At 40.7% G+C, this 16579-nt stretch overlaps 1 protein-coding gene across 1 annotated transcript in view; it reads left to right on the top strand.

Moving 5' to 3' along the window:
* Positions 1 to 16579, top strand: part of ACBD6 (acyl-CoA binding domain containing 6) — a 96178-nt gene that overhangs the window by 20402 nt on the left and 59197 nt on the right. The window contains exons 4-5 of the mRNA XM_083507218.1: positions 1883 to 1965; positions 14650 to 14755. Coding sequence (XP_083363344.1) covers positions 1883 to 1965; positions 14650 to 14755 — 189 coding nt within the window. The remainder of the gene's footprint in view (positions 1 to 1882; positions 1966 to 14649; positions 14756 to 16579) is intronic.

The raw sequence follows: 16579 nt of genomic DNA, 5'->3' as shown, positions 1-16579 counted from the left end.
TTGGAGCTGACAGTTCTGTTCTCGATGGAGATTCAGTCTGACATCATGTAAGGCACAATGATGGTCAAATCAAAAAGAGGGAGTCCAGTGTAGACATGTCCTCTAAGTAGCCATTACACCTGGGAACTGATGCCATGAGTACACAGTTTCTTCCGGGATATCTTGTGTGCTATACATTTGAGAAGGAATATACTATACAGTGGGCCATAGTACAATGCTGAAGCACAATGGCTTGCCTGCAGAAGGTCCCAGGTTCAGTCCTTGAAAAGTTCAATTATAAGGATCAGTCAGAAGCACTGTTGGAGAGCAGCTTCCATTCATGCCTGGCCTGGCCTGGCCTGGCCTGGCCTGGCCTGGTATAATAGGCAGTCCCCTATACAGCTGTGTAATAATTTATATCTCTAAGGGCTTATTTGCATGATGAATTATTCTTCAGTAACAAACTTGTAACTTGTTCATTCTTCAGTTTCTTTATACAATTGGGGTTTATTTAAGCTGATCAAGAGGGCGAAAGTGCATCTAGAACTTCTTACTCCATTTTACTTCTGAAAAAGTAATCATACAACATTGCAGGTTTGCAGAGATGGGCGCGTAGGTCAGCATTAGAACTGACTGCAGGAACACAGTGACTTGATTTTCTGGATGTAGCTGATTTGGGAATGTGGCTAAAACACTCGTTTCTTTTGCTTTCAGCAAGCACCACTCATTTGTTTTTTATTTATTTATTTATTTAAAAGAATGTGCACACTGCCCCCTCATGGGGGTGAAGCGGCGATCCTAGGAAGTAGCCTGTGCTGATTCAGGGCTCTCCTCTGGGCGCCGCCATTTTAATTCTTAAGAGAGAAATTCGAGGTAAAAAATTGGGGACGTATTTTCAAGAAATATATTTTTTAAATTAAGGAAAGGGAATTAAGATTTAAAAAATAAAAGATGGCTGTAGCGGCAGTGGGCTTCTCAAAAAAGGGGGGGAGGTTTTGAATATTATTAAAATATATTTTCCAGCAAGATGGGGGGGGCATGCTGCACTATCTTCTCCCTCTGGTCCCTGGTGTGCTCTTGGTGCGCTAGCCGCCGAGGAGGTAGGCTCGGGTCGGGCCTGGGCTTGGCCGCGCGATTTGTCACAGCCGCCTTGGGCCTCCTGGTACTCTCCTACCTCTCCTCTTTCCCTTTGGCGTCAGCGGCAACAATGGTAAGCTGGGGAGGTTGGGACTCCTTTTTTCTTCGGGTTGGCGCTGCTGGGCCGTTGGCCAGGTATTCCCAGTCCCAGTTCAGCCAAGGTCATTGCTGGGGGGCGGGTGGGTTCTGGCGGCTAACCCGGCTGACACACCAGGCACCCCCGGTTCGCCTCCAGTGGCGGTGTTGGCGGCGGAAGTTCTGGCGGCCTGGGAGCCAACCAGGCAGCACAGTTGATTCTGGCTGCCATCAGGAGCTACATGCCACCGTGGCACCCACCATTTTGCCTCGCTGGAAGTCCGCTGCCCCCTCATGTAAAATATTAAAGCAGTGTTCGACAAAATAAGCAACAAAACATAAAATGTCATAAAAACAATACAAAATTATGATAAACATGTCTGGCTCAGTTTGAAAAAGTTTAAACAACTAACTTGTCAGCATAAAACAGTATTCAAGAGACATCTGAAAATTGCAATGAGGATGCCCACCTCACTGCTGGCTTAAGTGATGAAGTGAGTGTAGCAAAGTAACTGTTTTCTGTTTGGGAACAATATTCCCACTTAGTTTTCAAACAATTTCTATTTGAATATGCACAGAATATCACTGTTTCTACCAATCTTTCTCCACCTTCTTCATGAAACGGTGACTGTGTTCTTGTGTTCCTCGTGTGACAGTTGGAGAACTGATATTTTAATGTTTGTTCTTTCAGATAGCAGAAAAGAAAGGAAAGGAGGGGAAAGCTGGGTTTGGAGGCCCAGTTGTCAGCTCACTGTATCAAGAAGAAACCATCAGGTATATTTTCATGGCTTCATTTTCATTCCGTGTTTGTTTAGAATATCAACAAAAATGATAGTGCCTCTCCAGTCAGATAATAAATGGCAGGAACGAACTTTCTAGGCCCCCTAATAATTTAAATCAGTAGCTGTCGGTATTGCTGCCAGGTACTATTTTTTCCCTGGTGTGAAATGTTTGGGGAGGGTGAGTGTATGTTTCTGTATTTCAATTACTGTTCAATTTTTCAATACTTACCAAAAACCTTTTACGTTATTTCCCTGGAAAATATTGGATAGGTACTGTAAGGAAGTTAACATTGGGACTCCATTTTCATTTATAAGCTGTATTCAAAAGCCTTTTTGCACCTGAATGTTAATAGCTAATGCTCCAGCTGAGAGTAATTCCCACTAATAGTGTTGGGTTTACTTCTGATTGAACACATGGAGGTTTGTGTTGCAATCTCATTTAGCAGAACTGTTGTTTTAAAGTTTATAGTTGAAGATGCACAATCAATATTGCGGGCCAAAGTGAGTAAAGGTAACATATTATACAACTTACAATGAAAAATTAAGGTTACTAATTGAGGTCAGCATTAGAAATAAAAATGTAAAAGGAACTAATCTGAGAAATCTGTGTTGATGCTATATCAGTGGTGTCCAAACCTTTTTCAAAGAGGGCCAGATTTGATGAAGTGAAGGGCCCTGAGGGCCGACCAAAGGGGATTGTTGTTGAGTTTTTTTTTTTTTTACCCCGAAGTTGTTGAGGTGTTTTTTTTAGGATTTTACCCCAGGAAATAAACTGCCACAGGGGTCAGATTAAACCAACTAGTGGGCCAAATTGTGCCCCTGAAACAGACTTTGGACATGCCTGTGCTATATGAAAGTTGTGGTGAAGTAAGGGGTGCCAAGAAATGGGAGGTCTATAATAATCAAATTAATAATAATAATAAATTTTATTTATATCCCGCCCTCCCCAGCCGAAGCCGGGCTCAGGGCGGCTAACAACAATCAAATAATCCAATGCAGGAATCTCAGAATGTAGTGCCCCGTCCAATGTGAAAACATACTGGAGTTCTTGCAGAAATATCAGTGTTGCTAGCACACAAAACACAAATGTTGTTTTGAATTAACAAAGGCAAAATAGTGGCACAGTCAACTGACTAATTTTTTTTTAGCTGGTTAATAACTCCCTTTTCTATCCTCCTAAATGTGAATTACCTCCAAAATTCACCATTGAAATATTATGTGCAGCACCTTTTCACAGGTAGTGGTAGAAATAGCACAATAATGGGGAAAAACCTTGAAACACCATTGCAACATTATTACAATAAAAAAACTTATTCATTAGCTTCATGTTTGATTCGTCTTGCAGGTGTCTCAGGCTTACTTATTTCAACACCACTTCTGTGGAGTCCAAGGATTGATAGCTAACCCTTTAAATACAGATCAATGTGCATTTAATGATTTTAGCAAATGCAGATATTGTGGGGAAGGGCAACTGTTGAAGAGGGTACTATGAATATTGAAGGAAGGTGATCTGGCGTGTATGATCCACATTCTGATATATTCTAATGGTAATAGTATGAATGGAACTATTAATATCTTTATGAGAGTTTTCCCTTTATTTCCAGAGCTTTGTTATATTTATTTTCTTGAAGTTGTAATATAAAAGTTGAAAAACAAGGGAAGAACAACTGCAGATATTTTTATAAAGATGATCCTACTCCATTGCATGCCAAAACTGAGAGCCAGATTTAAATGGGTGGATGAAGGATGAAATTTTGGGGTGACTGGAGTTCTTCTGCAGTCATGTGCTTGGTGATTTTTCTTCAGGCTAGAAGATTCTCAGTCTAAGCAGTAATAGGAGGGTTCATCCACAGCAAAAATATGTTCACTTGAGTGCGTTGTATATTTGAGGCAACTGCTTACATATAGTAGAATATAGGCCATCTTTCCATAATAGAGAATTTAATACCCCCCCTACCGATACAAACACATTCCACCAATCTTAATCAAATGCTTTTAGACTTCAATCCTTTGGGCCGTGGAAGAATAGTCAGTGGAACGGGAGGAATTCACATCTCTGAAGTGGACAGTGGAATTCAGGCTTGAGCTTGACCGGGTATAGAACAAAGCAATTTTACTGCCTTCAGATTTTTCCGCATCTCCTAGGATTGCAGCCTTAGTGAGCTACAGAAGGCATGATCTGAGCTGCATGTGGTTGTATCCACTTCAAACTGACTGTCAGCTTCTGAAGAAGTTGAAGTGGCATATATGGCAAGAGGCCACATTGAACAACTCCAGCTTGAACTACAGTGCCCAGAGCAGACTAGAGAGCAATTATTTTGGAAAGTTTCTCACAAATGTGTCATAAGAGGTTTTAGATGTGGCTGAAATTAGGTGGCCTTAGCCACGTACCATGTGAAACAGTCCTCTGAACATTCCTAATTTGTCCCACTGCCCAGTCATCTGGACTTCTATCACCCAGTGGTCTGATCACAACAAGGTGACTTTTTTCAATTATCTATTCTGTAGCTGTAGATCATGATTGTACATTTAAGTAAGCCGGCCCATCAACAGTATTCTTGGGCACTGTAGCTTCAAAATGAGAAGATGGGAAGATTGGCTAAGACTCAGGATCATCTATCTGGCTGTCCTTTTGTCAAGAAGCAAACTTAGCATCCACCAGAGTAAGATATTTGACTCACAAAAACAACAGAGAGTATTAGATTTATTGTGACATAAGCTTTCATGGATTAGAGCCCACTGCCTCAAAAGTGTTATTTTTAGTTTTCTTTACACAGCCCCACAGAGGAATTGTTAACAGTGGGTCCAAAAGGCAATGAAAAGCCAAAGGTAAAAGTTAGTTACCGTAGTTACCGTATATACTCGAGTCTAAACCGTCTTTTTCAACACATTTTTTATGCTGAAAAAGCCCCCCTCGGCGTATACTTGAGTAAGGTGGGCAGCGGCAGCGGAGGGACGAACGGCCCGAAAGGAGCCCTTTCTCACCGCTGGTTCCGCCGCTGCCACCCACCTCTTCCAAGGGCAGGCACAGGAGCCGCAGTTGGGAGAGGCGCTAAGCTGGGCTGTTCCTCTCCCAACCGTGGCTCCTATGCCTGCTCTTCCAAGCGGCAGAGGCGGCGGCGGAGGGATGAGCGCCCAAAAAGAGCCCCTTTGGGCTGTTCCTTCCTCCTCCTCCACCTTTGCCACTGTCAGCGGCGGAGGAGGAGGAACGAGCAGCCCGAAAGCAGCCATTTCCGCTGCTTGTTCTTCCTCCTCCGCCGCTGCCGCCACCACCAGGTTTGTGGTGTGGTGAACTGGCTTATACTCGAGTCAGTAAGTTTTCCCAGTTTTTTGTGCTAAAATTAGGTGCCTCGGCTTATATTCGGGTTGGCTTATACTCGACTATATACGGTAGTTAGTTTTTGAATTTATACTTCACTTCCCACAACAGAATGTCCCACAGCAATTTACAGGAATAATTTACAGAAACAAAATGCTGTAATGCAGTAAAAAAAGACTTAAACATATTTATAAACATAATCAGAAAAACATCCAATCATTGGTGGTTCCAAAATGCCCAGTAAAACAAAAACATTTTTGTCTGTTACAAGAATGATGAACCAGTTGCCTCCCATGTGGGCCTCCCAGTTTTATGCAGTGCTAAACTGTATGCAAGAACAGATGAATGACTATTCACAGCAGTAAAAACGGGACAAAATGCCATCTTCCTAGCTTTGCTATACTAATACCTTTTAGTGAGAAAGGAATCTTTGGGGCTGTTTCTGATGGTGGTTTTGTACTAGCAGAAAGCACTTTTGTGCACGCAGGACAGACCATCTGGTTTTCACTAATCTCCCCTACCTATATGCACCCATTTTCTATTGTGAACCACCTTGGGATCTTTGGGTGAAAGGCAGGATGATGATGATGATGATGATGATGATGATGATATCGATATCACACTGTTCCAGAGAGTCATGCAGCCTTCAGGAGCAATTTGGGCAGTGCAAAGCATTGTAGGGGGAGTAGGGGAAAATCAAGTGCCCTGTCTTGTACAAGTCAAAGTGCTTTTAGTTACCACAAAACCGCTATAGGATATAATATAACCCATGCTCTTTAACTTTAACTTTAGTAAGCTACCTGAAAAATACCACCCCTCAAGCTCCTATCTCATTTCTTTCTGGTTAAGTGTCACATGAAGCCCTTGAGATGTTGAGCTCATGAGCCAGAGGTAAAAATTATGTGAACCATATCATATTGACATGTTATTCTTTTGCCACCTTTTCACTACTGGATGCTAAGCTTCAAGTAGTTTTAGCTCCATAATCCTATAAACAAAATAAAAAAACAGGATTTGGATTAGTTCTAAACCATTTAAAGTATATATTATTTGTATGTATTGTATTTTCATCATATGCCATCTCCTACCCCGATATTTTTGTGTAGGCCTCTGGGTGCTGTTCGAAACCAAATGCCCTGCTTTCATTTTTAGCTTTTGGATTCCTACTTCCCAGGTAAACTGATTTTTAAACCAAAATCACTAAACTAAAATACTAGTTTCCCACCCACAAAAACATCGGTGGTTGCTTGCTAATTTCTGGTCTCAGCACCAAGCCTCAGTATCAGTAATGCTCCCTTTGCCCCATTTATAATGACCTCAAAAAGTGGGTATTTCCCCCACTATTTTTCTAATTTGTTTTGATAGCTTGAAGATTAAAAGTTGATAGAGGTTAAGTGTAGGTTTTAATGTGTTCATATTAAATTAACACTTCATTTCAAACTTAGTTATTTTAAAACAAATTCAGTATAGTTTAAAAAATAAATATCTGATTTAAATCAGAACTCAGTGTTCTTTTTCAAATTACCTGTTTTTATTTTCCTTGATAGGTCTGGCATGAGAGATGAGACATGTGAGAGAAAACTGTTAAATGATTAATTAATTAAATGATTAATTTAATTAAATGATTAATACTAGGAATAAAGAGAAGCCAAAATTTGTTGTGTTAGTTGTAAGATTTTGAACTATGTTTTTTCAAGAGCCAACCTTTTTTAAAATATTTGAGGTTTGCAGTATGCATGTATTCAGCACTTCTCACTTTGATATTTATATCAAATCAAATGTTAACTATTAAATAACCAATCAAAATAGTTCAAAAATCCATTAATTTTCTGGTCAGAGAACTGGCATAGTGTAATGGAAAGATTATGTGCAGCATTCAGATCTCATACCAGCAAAATCCCCAATGAAGTAGCAAGGCTAATCTAATTTCCTAAGGGAGGGGTGAGGACTACTGGATGTTTTTATGTCTGTCATACACTTTGAAAACACTAAAGCCCCAATATTTTTAGGTTCCACCTGACTCTTAGTTCTTCTGTCTACCATGGCCCTGCATGCTAAGCTCTGAGCAACATCCACCATTGCATGAAGGCAGTCCCCCACCCATCTGCTCCAGAGTAGATCTTTTGGGCATGCCAGGAGCTGTGGGGGGAAGGAAAAATCATTCCACCAGCAGTGTCGTTTCCACTGGCAAATGGATGCTGTTGGATTTTACCCTCTTATTTTAAATTTTGCTGAACCTTAATGAAAGGAAACACAAGCAAACTGCTGAAAATGCCTTTGTGATGGTGTCTGGATTTGGTGCCCTGAGGGAATGAATTATGTGATATTGTAGAAAAGTCACCTGTCCAATAATCTGTAAGCAGGTGTGTGTGTACTTCTAAACTGCTATAGAAATTAGGCTATAGTTCTATGTACAGTGGTACCTCAGGTTACATACGCTTCAGGTTACAGATTCCGCTAACCCAGATATAGTACCTCGGGTTAAGAACTTTGCTTCAGGATGAGAACAGAAATCGTGCTCCGGCGGTACAGCGGCAGCAGGAGGCCGCATTAGCTAAAGTGGTGCTTCAGGTTAAGAACAGTTTCAGGTTAAGAACGAACCTCCGGAATGAATCAAGTACTTAACCCGAGGTACCACTGTACTTTCACTTGGAGGTAAGTCTCATTGAAGTCAACAGGACTTACTTCCAAGTATCCATTTGTAGGAATGTGCCAATACCTGCAGACTACTGGCTCATAATGAACTTTAATCGGACCATTGATACTAAATATGTTGCCTGCTCCTGATTTTTTTGGTGTGTGTGTTTTTCCCACTCAACTTCAAATAAAATAAGATGTTTTTCAATATACTGTACCCTTTCTCTGTTTCTGAAAAACAGCAACCTATGTCTAAACAATGCAAGTAACAACAGTGTCTGCTCACCAGGCACTGCATACAGATACAAAACACACACACACCCTCTCACTCACTCTGTATGTATTCATTTAATGACTAAACACCCTTGTAAACTGCAGAAATATAGCAGTGTGCTTTAGCTAGGTGGCAACTGTTTTTAAGCAGTGTCTTTAAATACTGTTTTTGTTAAGTTGGATATTGCAAATTTCAGAAATGTTTAGTACTGTAGAATGTGAAAACTTGAACAAAACTGATCAAAAATGTTTTTTTTTTTAAGTGGTCTTTTTAGGTAGAAGTACTAAAGGAACAGATTAAAAAGTAAAGGATAGTTTTTTGCAGCAGCATGAAGAGGGAACTGTAATGATCTCCTTCCTTGTTTTGGGAATGCTACAGGGAACTAAACTGCCAAGAAATGATGGGCTATTGTCTCTTCCCTCTCCTCACAATCTTCTCCAGCATTTTTGATAGTCCCTATCATATTTTGTAGTCTGATGCCATGTAATCTATCAGAATTTTATTAATCCCATTAACAGAGGCAGCCATCTGGCCAACTCTGAGCTAGACTAGTACTGAACTGGAATGATTGATGGCTCTGGAATTGATTAGTTGATCTGAGAGACAAATGAACTGTTTTGGCAGAAAATACCAGAGGTCACTGCGTGTGGTCAGGCGCAAAGGCCTGCAGAATTTTAAAGAGCAGCTTTTTCCATACAGTTGTAAACTTCCCCTAAAACTAACAGATTCCAGAAACAACCTAATGATTGAAGCTTGCAATTCTATACATGGCTACTTGGGAGTAAGTTCCACTGAACTCAGTGAGACTTCTGAGTGTACCTGTTTAGGATTGTGCTATAAAACTTCAACTGATTGTTAAGTGTGCGGAACTAAGACATACTCCATGATTTTGTCAAGAATATACAGCTTTTTTCTTGGCAGTGGCTTGGCTCAGATATGTAAGCACCAATTCTGACCATAGTTACACATGCCTCAGTTATGGGGTGGGTAACTTTCATGCTTGCAGGATCAACCTGTGTTTTTCAGTAAAACCGCTGGAGCCAAGGGCGTAACATTGAAAAATTTTGAATTGAGGGATTTGTTTTTGAGCATCAGAACTGAACTCTCTGTCCTTCCATGCAAAAATCCACTTATGGTTAACAACCCCATCAGGTTTCTTCATTTCAGTAATGCAATTTAAGGAGGAATAATTTTGATAATAAACAACTGAGAGTCAGAAATTCTTGCCAGTCAACTGGAAATTTCTGAGAGATCTACCCAGTAGATCCCAGTCTGCCTTCTGCCCACCCCTGCCTTAGTTTGGTCTTGGTGGGATTACTGCAACACATATTGTGTGGGGTTGCCTCTCAAAAGTGTTCAGAAAATACAGTTACTCTAGAATGCTGCAGGCATACTCTTGAGCAGAACTGGTTATTGCAACTCATTTGCTAAAACAGTTTTACTAGATTCTGGTCCTCTTTCTGAGCACAATTCAAATTTCTGGTTATAGCTCTAAATAATTTTGGGACCACTTCCTCCAGTAGGAATCTACTTAGGGATAGATTGCAGCTCATGGTTTGTCTGGTGGATGGAAAACATGGCTTAACTCACAACAGTATGCAGCAAAGAGACTACAATCTCCTGTGCATATTTGTGCGTTCAATTAGCAATATGCTTGAACCAAGCCTTTGTATATCGAATACACTTATGTGGGGGAGCAGGGAAATGCTCTCCTTTTTAAAGGAAAAAAGGTTGGCGTGAGTGATTTCCATAGCTGTCAACTTTTCCCTTTTCTTGCGAGGAATCCTATTCGGAATAAGGGAATTTCCCTTAAAGGGAAACGTTGACAGCTATAGTGATGTCACAGACATCTCATAAGTATACCTGACAATTGAATAGTCATATTACACACACTATCAATTGTAGGACTTTTTGGTAGCAGTGGGGAGAAAATTTTATTTTGCTGTCAATTACAATTTGTGATTTAAGTGTTGGTAATTGTTACTTCCCCAGCAGCAGAGATGTAGCCCGAAGGAGAGAGATCTGTATCCCCATGGTCATAGGGTTGGGTGGGGCAAGAGTGGCAAAGGAATTTGTCAAGGAATTTGCCATTTGTAGAAGCCTTCAGGGGGTTTACTTGCATTCTTACTTTCTGACAAGCACAATGGATTTTTACTTTTCATTTTAACTGGATAGGCGCTAGAGTATTAGCAAAGGCTACATCCCCTTGTGTTGTAAGAGTCAAAAAACCTGTTGCATTGAGGGGGGTAGTTATGCTATCACTTTTCAAATGCTTGGTAATCTTGAATTTTGTGCATACTTCTTTCACGCATGGGCAATTGGCTGACACATGTCTTGTTATGTCCTAGTTATTCTCTGAGGACAGCACAGAAGTGTGCAAGCAAGTGGGCAACACTTCCACCCTGGGGAGCCAGACTGTTCAGAATAAACTTGAGTTATGGATTTATTCAGCTTGTAAAACCTCAGCTGGCATAAATAATTGAGAAAGCAAAGGTTTGTCTGCAGTGCATACCTCAGGGACACGTGCCTGCTTCTCTCCCTCCCACCTCCCTTTCTTATGAAAATGATCCCAGTTGCACTGATAGATAATAACAACACCAAGCAATTAAAAGCTATGGGTGGCTGGAGAGAGGAGAAAAGGTTCACTTAATGAGCTTTTCCTCTTCCTGTGCCCAGGAGAGCCTCAGAAGTGACGGGGCGATTAAACGAAGAGATAATTATAGATTATGTGAAGATGGGTCCCTTGGGGGTAAGAAGGCCTTGACATAAACAGTAACTGTTGCAACTGTGCCTTGGCTCCCATCTCTCTCTCTCTCTCTCTCTCTCTCTCTCTCTCTCTCTCTCTCTCTCTGCTTCATTGAGCTTCAGTACACTCAGTGGCACAGTGCCAAGCAGAAAGGCAAGGCCACCTGTTTGTGGCACATGGGCCTTGCTGGGCAAGGTAGGATCCTTCAACCAAATCTCCTTCTACCACAACAATTAGACAGGTCCAGAAAAACAGAGAGGGTATAGTGATGGAGCATAACCACCCTCTCAGCTGTCTGTTTAGCTTGAAAGGTGACCCAACACAAAGGTAGGCAGACAGGGAAGATTCTGTGCAGTGTTCCCAATGATGCAGAATAATCCCAGAGCCTTTTCTTTTAAAAGAGTAGAAATTCGAAAGACTCACTGGATAATATGAGCTGCTTGTGGGGCAAGATAAAAAAAATGGGAAGACATTTCAGGGCTTCGTCCAGATAAACCGAGCATAAGCATCTTTTCTCCTTCACAAAGAAGTTCAAACTGCATAGACTATTTTAAAAAGCTTAAATAACTTTTCTAAATAAGCAGAGTTTCAATTGTTTAGTGAATTATCATCAAAGAAACAAGAGGCAGCCAGGAGTGCTGTATTCCTCTTTTCACTAATGATCCTTCTGCTTCTGCCAGTTTTTTTAGTGCTAGTACCATTCAGTGTTTATTAAGTTCCAATTATATGTGTGCAAATTGGAGAACTGGGCCCAAACTAACAAAATTAATTTCATTAGGGACAAATGTAAGGTTTTGCACTTAGGCAGAAAGAACCAGCTGCACAAATATAAGATGGGGGACACCTGGCTTACTAGTAGTACATGTGTAAAGGATCTAAGTGGACCACAAGCTTAACATAAGTCAGTAGTGTGATGCAGCAGCAAAAAAAGTTAATGCTATTCTAGGCTGCATCAATAGACGCATAGTGTTCAGATCAAGGGAAGCAATAGTAGCACTCTATTCTGCCTTGGTCAGAGCACACCTGGAATACTGTTCTGGGCGCCACAATTTAAGAAGGATATTGACAAGCTGGAATGTGTGCAGAGGAGGGCAACCAAGATTTGATCATAAACCAACTTTATGAGGAGCTGTTGAAGGAGCTGGGTATGTTTAGCCTGGAAAAGAGGAGACTGAGAGGAGATCTGATAGCCATCTTGAAATATCTTAAGGGCTGTCACATGGAAGATGGAGCAATCTTGTTTTCTCCTGCTCTGGAGGGTAGGACCAATGGCTTCAAGTTACAGGATAGCAGATTCCGACTAAACATGAGGAAGAACTTTCTGACAGTAGGAGCTGTTCAACAGTGCAATGGACTCCTTCGGGAGCCCTTTCTTTCTCTCTCTTTTTTTTTTTAGCAAGAAAGCCTTCAGATATATGATTTCCCCACTTACAACCTGCAGTAGTATATAGCACCCAATGTAGGTAAAAGGAAAGTGCATATGCTTAGGAGAAAGATTCTTTAGAGACCACATCCACAGTGAGGAGTAGGTCAGAGGAAGTCTGTTCTGGCATTTTTTCTGCAGCAGGAGCCCAGTATCAGCACTTTCGTTTTAAAAGTGCTACACTAGCAGAAGGGAAGGAGAAGAAATCCCTGAGTTTTGAAGAATGAATCATAATTCACAAAGCACATAAAGCTAAAGGAGTTAAGAAACAGCATAAGTGATGTGCCATTTGTTCTGGGGGTTTTTCTCACCTGTTTAAGCACATACGTGGTTTCTTGGAGGGATTGTTGCTTGCAAGATATAAAAGCCATCAATTATTGTATTGTTTTGTGTTTGAACTACAAAAGTGGTTATATCTTATTTGACCTCTTGATTAGTTTGTTATTGTCAGTATCCTGCATGCATGTAAGCTATACTTCAAATCGTGAATTGTGAGATTAGTTCCATTATAACCTGGAACCTTTTTTTGCAGCACGATGAATTTGAAGTTGGCAGTGCTCCCATTGTAGCAAGCTTATCGTTTGCTGAGACTTCAGCTCGTAGTTTCTGCTTATGTTACTGTGGACAAACAGGCTAAATACCATCAAATTGCACTAGAGTATTTGAAAATGAGGCAATAAAATGGGGGTGGAGAGTGAAAACACGTTAATTGTAGCATTGCTCCTATCGTTTGAAAACTAACACTGATGGTTATGGGTGTTTTGTGGCTATCTTTCTGGTAGAACTGAATTTCTTTCCCCTTTGTAAGTCACTTAGGAAAGGTTCAGTTCTAAGTGAGGTATAATTTTTTTAGTTTAATGTGTTTTCTAAAGTGTGTATTGCTCTGAACCAGACTAGACTGTTTTCAAACATGTTTCATTATGTAAACATGAAGGGTAGATATACATCCTGGCATGCTTTTAAGTCAGTGTCTTGGTTCCGTGTTTTGAGTTACTTTTGTGTTTCACAACTTGGAGAAATTCAGATTAAGAGTGCTAAAGTGTATCCATAAGATAAACCTGATCATACAGCAATGAAAGACTTTGACAGGGCACACTCAGCATTTCCAGTTTGAATTGTACCTCTATCATTGTATTTCATTCATTCATATATTCCACTTGTTTATGGTCACCTTATTTTAAAAAGGCAAGGTAGCTTAGGTTAATTAGAGACTACCTGGCTTATTGAGGCACACCAGAAAAGGGATGTGTGCATAGCAAAAGCCTTATTCATATCTCAGTTTAATAAGCCAAGGTATAATTGTCTGAATGTGGCCATAGGTTTCACAACAATGTTGGTTCAGTTTCATTGCCAGTTTGGTTTATGCGAACAGTAGTTTAGAAACCAAACCAACATTTGAGCTTACAAATGCACAACAAGCAAACTGTGGTTTAGACAAAGATTTGTCTGCATTTGTTTTCTATCCTCTCAGCACTTGGCTTCAGAAACACTTTAACCACCCTAGTGCAACAGTTTGTGGAGTTGGAGAGAGCCTATTGTACCTGCCAAACTTTGGTTTCTGATTCTAGTTCATTTGCTAATTGCAAACGATGGTTTGTTAGTTGAGACGCAACACCAAACCACATGTTATCTTTCCAAACCCTTCTGCCTTCCTTTCAAGCATCCTTTTGAGAAAATCTGGTTTGCTGCTCACCACTGGATGGTGATACTGAGATTACATCCATTGGAGTTTTTGTTGGTGACCTTTTCCAACTAGCCCACTTTATAAAAGTTATCTGTATCAGACTTGTAACTTTTTTGGGGGGGGGCGTCTTCAGAAATAGGGAGAACAGACCCTGGTGTGTAAATAATGGATGGCAGAAGGAATATTCCATATTTATTTTGCTAAGAAATACTGTCAGCCCCAGTGCACTAATATATATTAAAGTCTGTACATGTCAAATGGGGCTTTATAGAGATATATTAAGGGACAACTTTAGATACTAATTTATTATGAATTCGTGCACATTTTTCCTCAAGGCTGAAATTGGTTTGTGTTGGTTTTCTTCATTCCTTGCGGGAGGTTAGCTTTCAGTATATTGTTTTAGTTATGTGTGATGCAGAGTGTATCCCAACCTGAATTATGCTGTTTGCTTTCAAAGCACTGGAAATCTGCAGTACTCAGTAATGCTGAAATGATTGAATTGGTGGAAAAGCCGGGCATCTTATGTTTGTGTAGTTCCTGTGCGTTGCTCAGTAACAGTACGCATTTGCTCACTCTCCCTTATGTCTTCTTAGGGAAGAAGATAAGAACATATTTGACTACTGCAGAGAAAACAACATTGACCATGTAACCAAAGCCATCCGATCAAAAAAAGTGGATGTGAATACGAAAGATGAGAAGGTATTGGGCCAGGGGAGGGATTAATCTGTCTTAAAGGCTGGTATGTCAAATTAATGTCTCCTCATTTCTCTAATCCTTCCTTGCAGCTGCTATATCTCTGCTGCAGTGTGTCTGACCAGACATCTGTTAGTGGAAGAATTGTCCAACTCTGCCACTCCTAAGCAACAATTACCTGACACATGGTTGGACTTTGACTTTTGAATGTGATAACAGTTACAACAGGTCAGAGATAGGCTGGTGTTTAAAGCAAAAGCAAAAACACAAAACCCCAAATGGCACCCCTCTTACTCTTAATTAACATGGGGCACATGCCCTGGGGAAATTCTCTAGTGCAATCCTAATTGAAATGAATAGTTAATTTTAATGTGGCTGGCACAGGAAAGAAATTTGGTGGATTGTCCCTATGGATTTGATCTGTCTGCTTCCCACTCCACCTCTTAATGGCACCCAAAAACTTTCCAAAGAAGCCACATGCCCTATAGATGAGCCCTCTCTGGACTGATGGCAAAGAGAATGGGAGCTTAATTTAATAATCGTACTCTGGTTCAAGAAATATCTGATAAAGCAGTGGTGTAAATAGGAGTACCCTGTAATGTTTTTCATTGGCAATAGCTCCACATATGGAACACTCACTCTTATTAACTAAACTGTATTTGGATATCCTTTGCTGCCCTTCTGCATCTGTGCAGCAGATATTCACATCACTTGACCATAGGCTATTTGTGAACATGATTTTGCTGGTGTGGCTAAAATCAGTCTGGATTATGTGGGATGTACTTCATACAAATGACTTGCTTTATGGAGGGGTACCCATATTGTTCTTGACTTCAACATCAATTGTGTTGCCATTGTGACATATGAAATGGGCCTTAGAAATGATGGAGCAGCAGCTAATTCATTGCCAGTGAAGTGTCTTTATACCTTTGCCAAAAGAGGGGCAGCTCTTTCACTTGTCATCTAAAGGAGTTTTAGGGTAAAATATATGTCAGCGATGTTCCCTGAAAACTTATTTTTACAATAAAGTACTATATTATGGTCTGGCATGCTGAAGTGCTTCAGGCTTCTGTGAGCCATGCCTTTGAATGTGTACTCACCCACCCACCCACCCACCCTCTACCCAATGTAACTTTGTCAGAAGGAACCAGCAGATTATGTTTCTAGCATTTTTTGTAGTGCCAGAAATTCTCCTTCTTGCCATGCCTTCACAATGAGAAGTAAAAATTTAACCGTGCAATTTATGCATACTGGGATTTCCCCTCTGCTTTCTCTATACTGAGGTTCAGCTTCATATAGGGAAATAAATTTTGTTTAGTGAGTTAGGTCCAGGCTTTACCTTCCATACACAGAAGGCTTTTCATCCAGTGGAGGGATCCTACTGGTGGAAGTGGGGAAGGTGACCATTGCCAATTTCCCCCTTCCTCTACAGCACCTAATGCCACTTCCCACACCGTTCCTCGGGTCCCTCAACCTTCTGAAATGTACTTCCCATTGTTGGAAGCAAAGTCTTGATCCAACCCGAAGATAAAACCAGATAGGATAGCTGTAAGTTATCTCTTGCTCTGCACTGGTTGGAGAAGGGGAGGTATGGTATTTTGGTCTGCACTAATAACTCAGTAGCAGTGTTACGAGAATTATTATTATTATTATTACCAGAGCTGGACCTCGTTGTCCATGATGGCCATGGAGTGATGGGCATGGAGAAGCTCCTTCACGTATACTGGGCCGAGGCCATTTAAGGCTTTAAAGCTCAGCACCAACACTCACAAAGCTCCTTTTTAAAGGCTTGAGAGTTTTCCAGATAGTAAATATCTGGCGCGTAAATGG

Source organism: Podarcis liolepis, assembly GCF_965112155.1.
Source record: "Podarcis liolepis genome assembly, chromosome: 6".
In the NCBI taxonomy this organism is placed as follows: Eukaryota; Metazoa; Chordata; class Lepidosauria; order Squamata; family Lacertidae; genus Podarcis; species Podarcis liolepis.
Note: the sequence above shows the minus strand (reverse complement) of the source record. Positions and strands in the feature narration are given on the sequence as shown.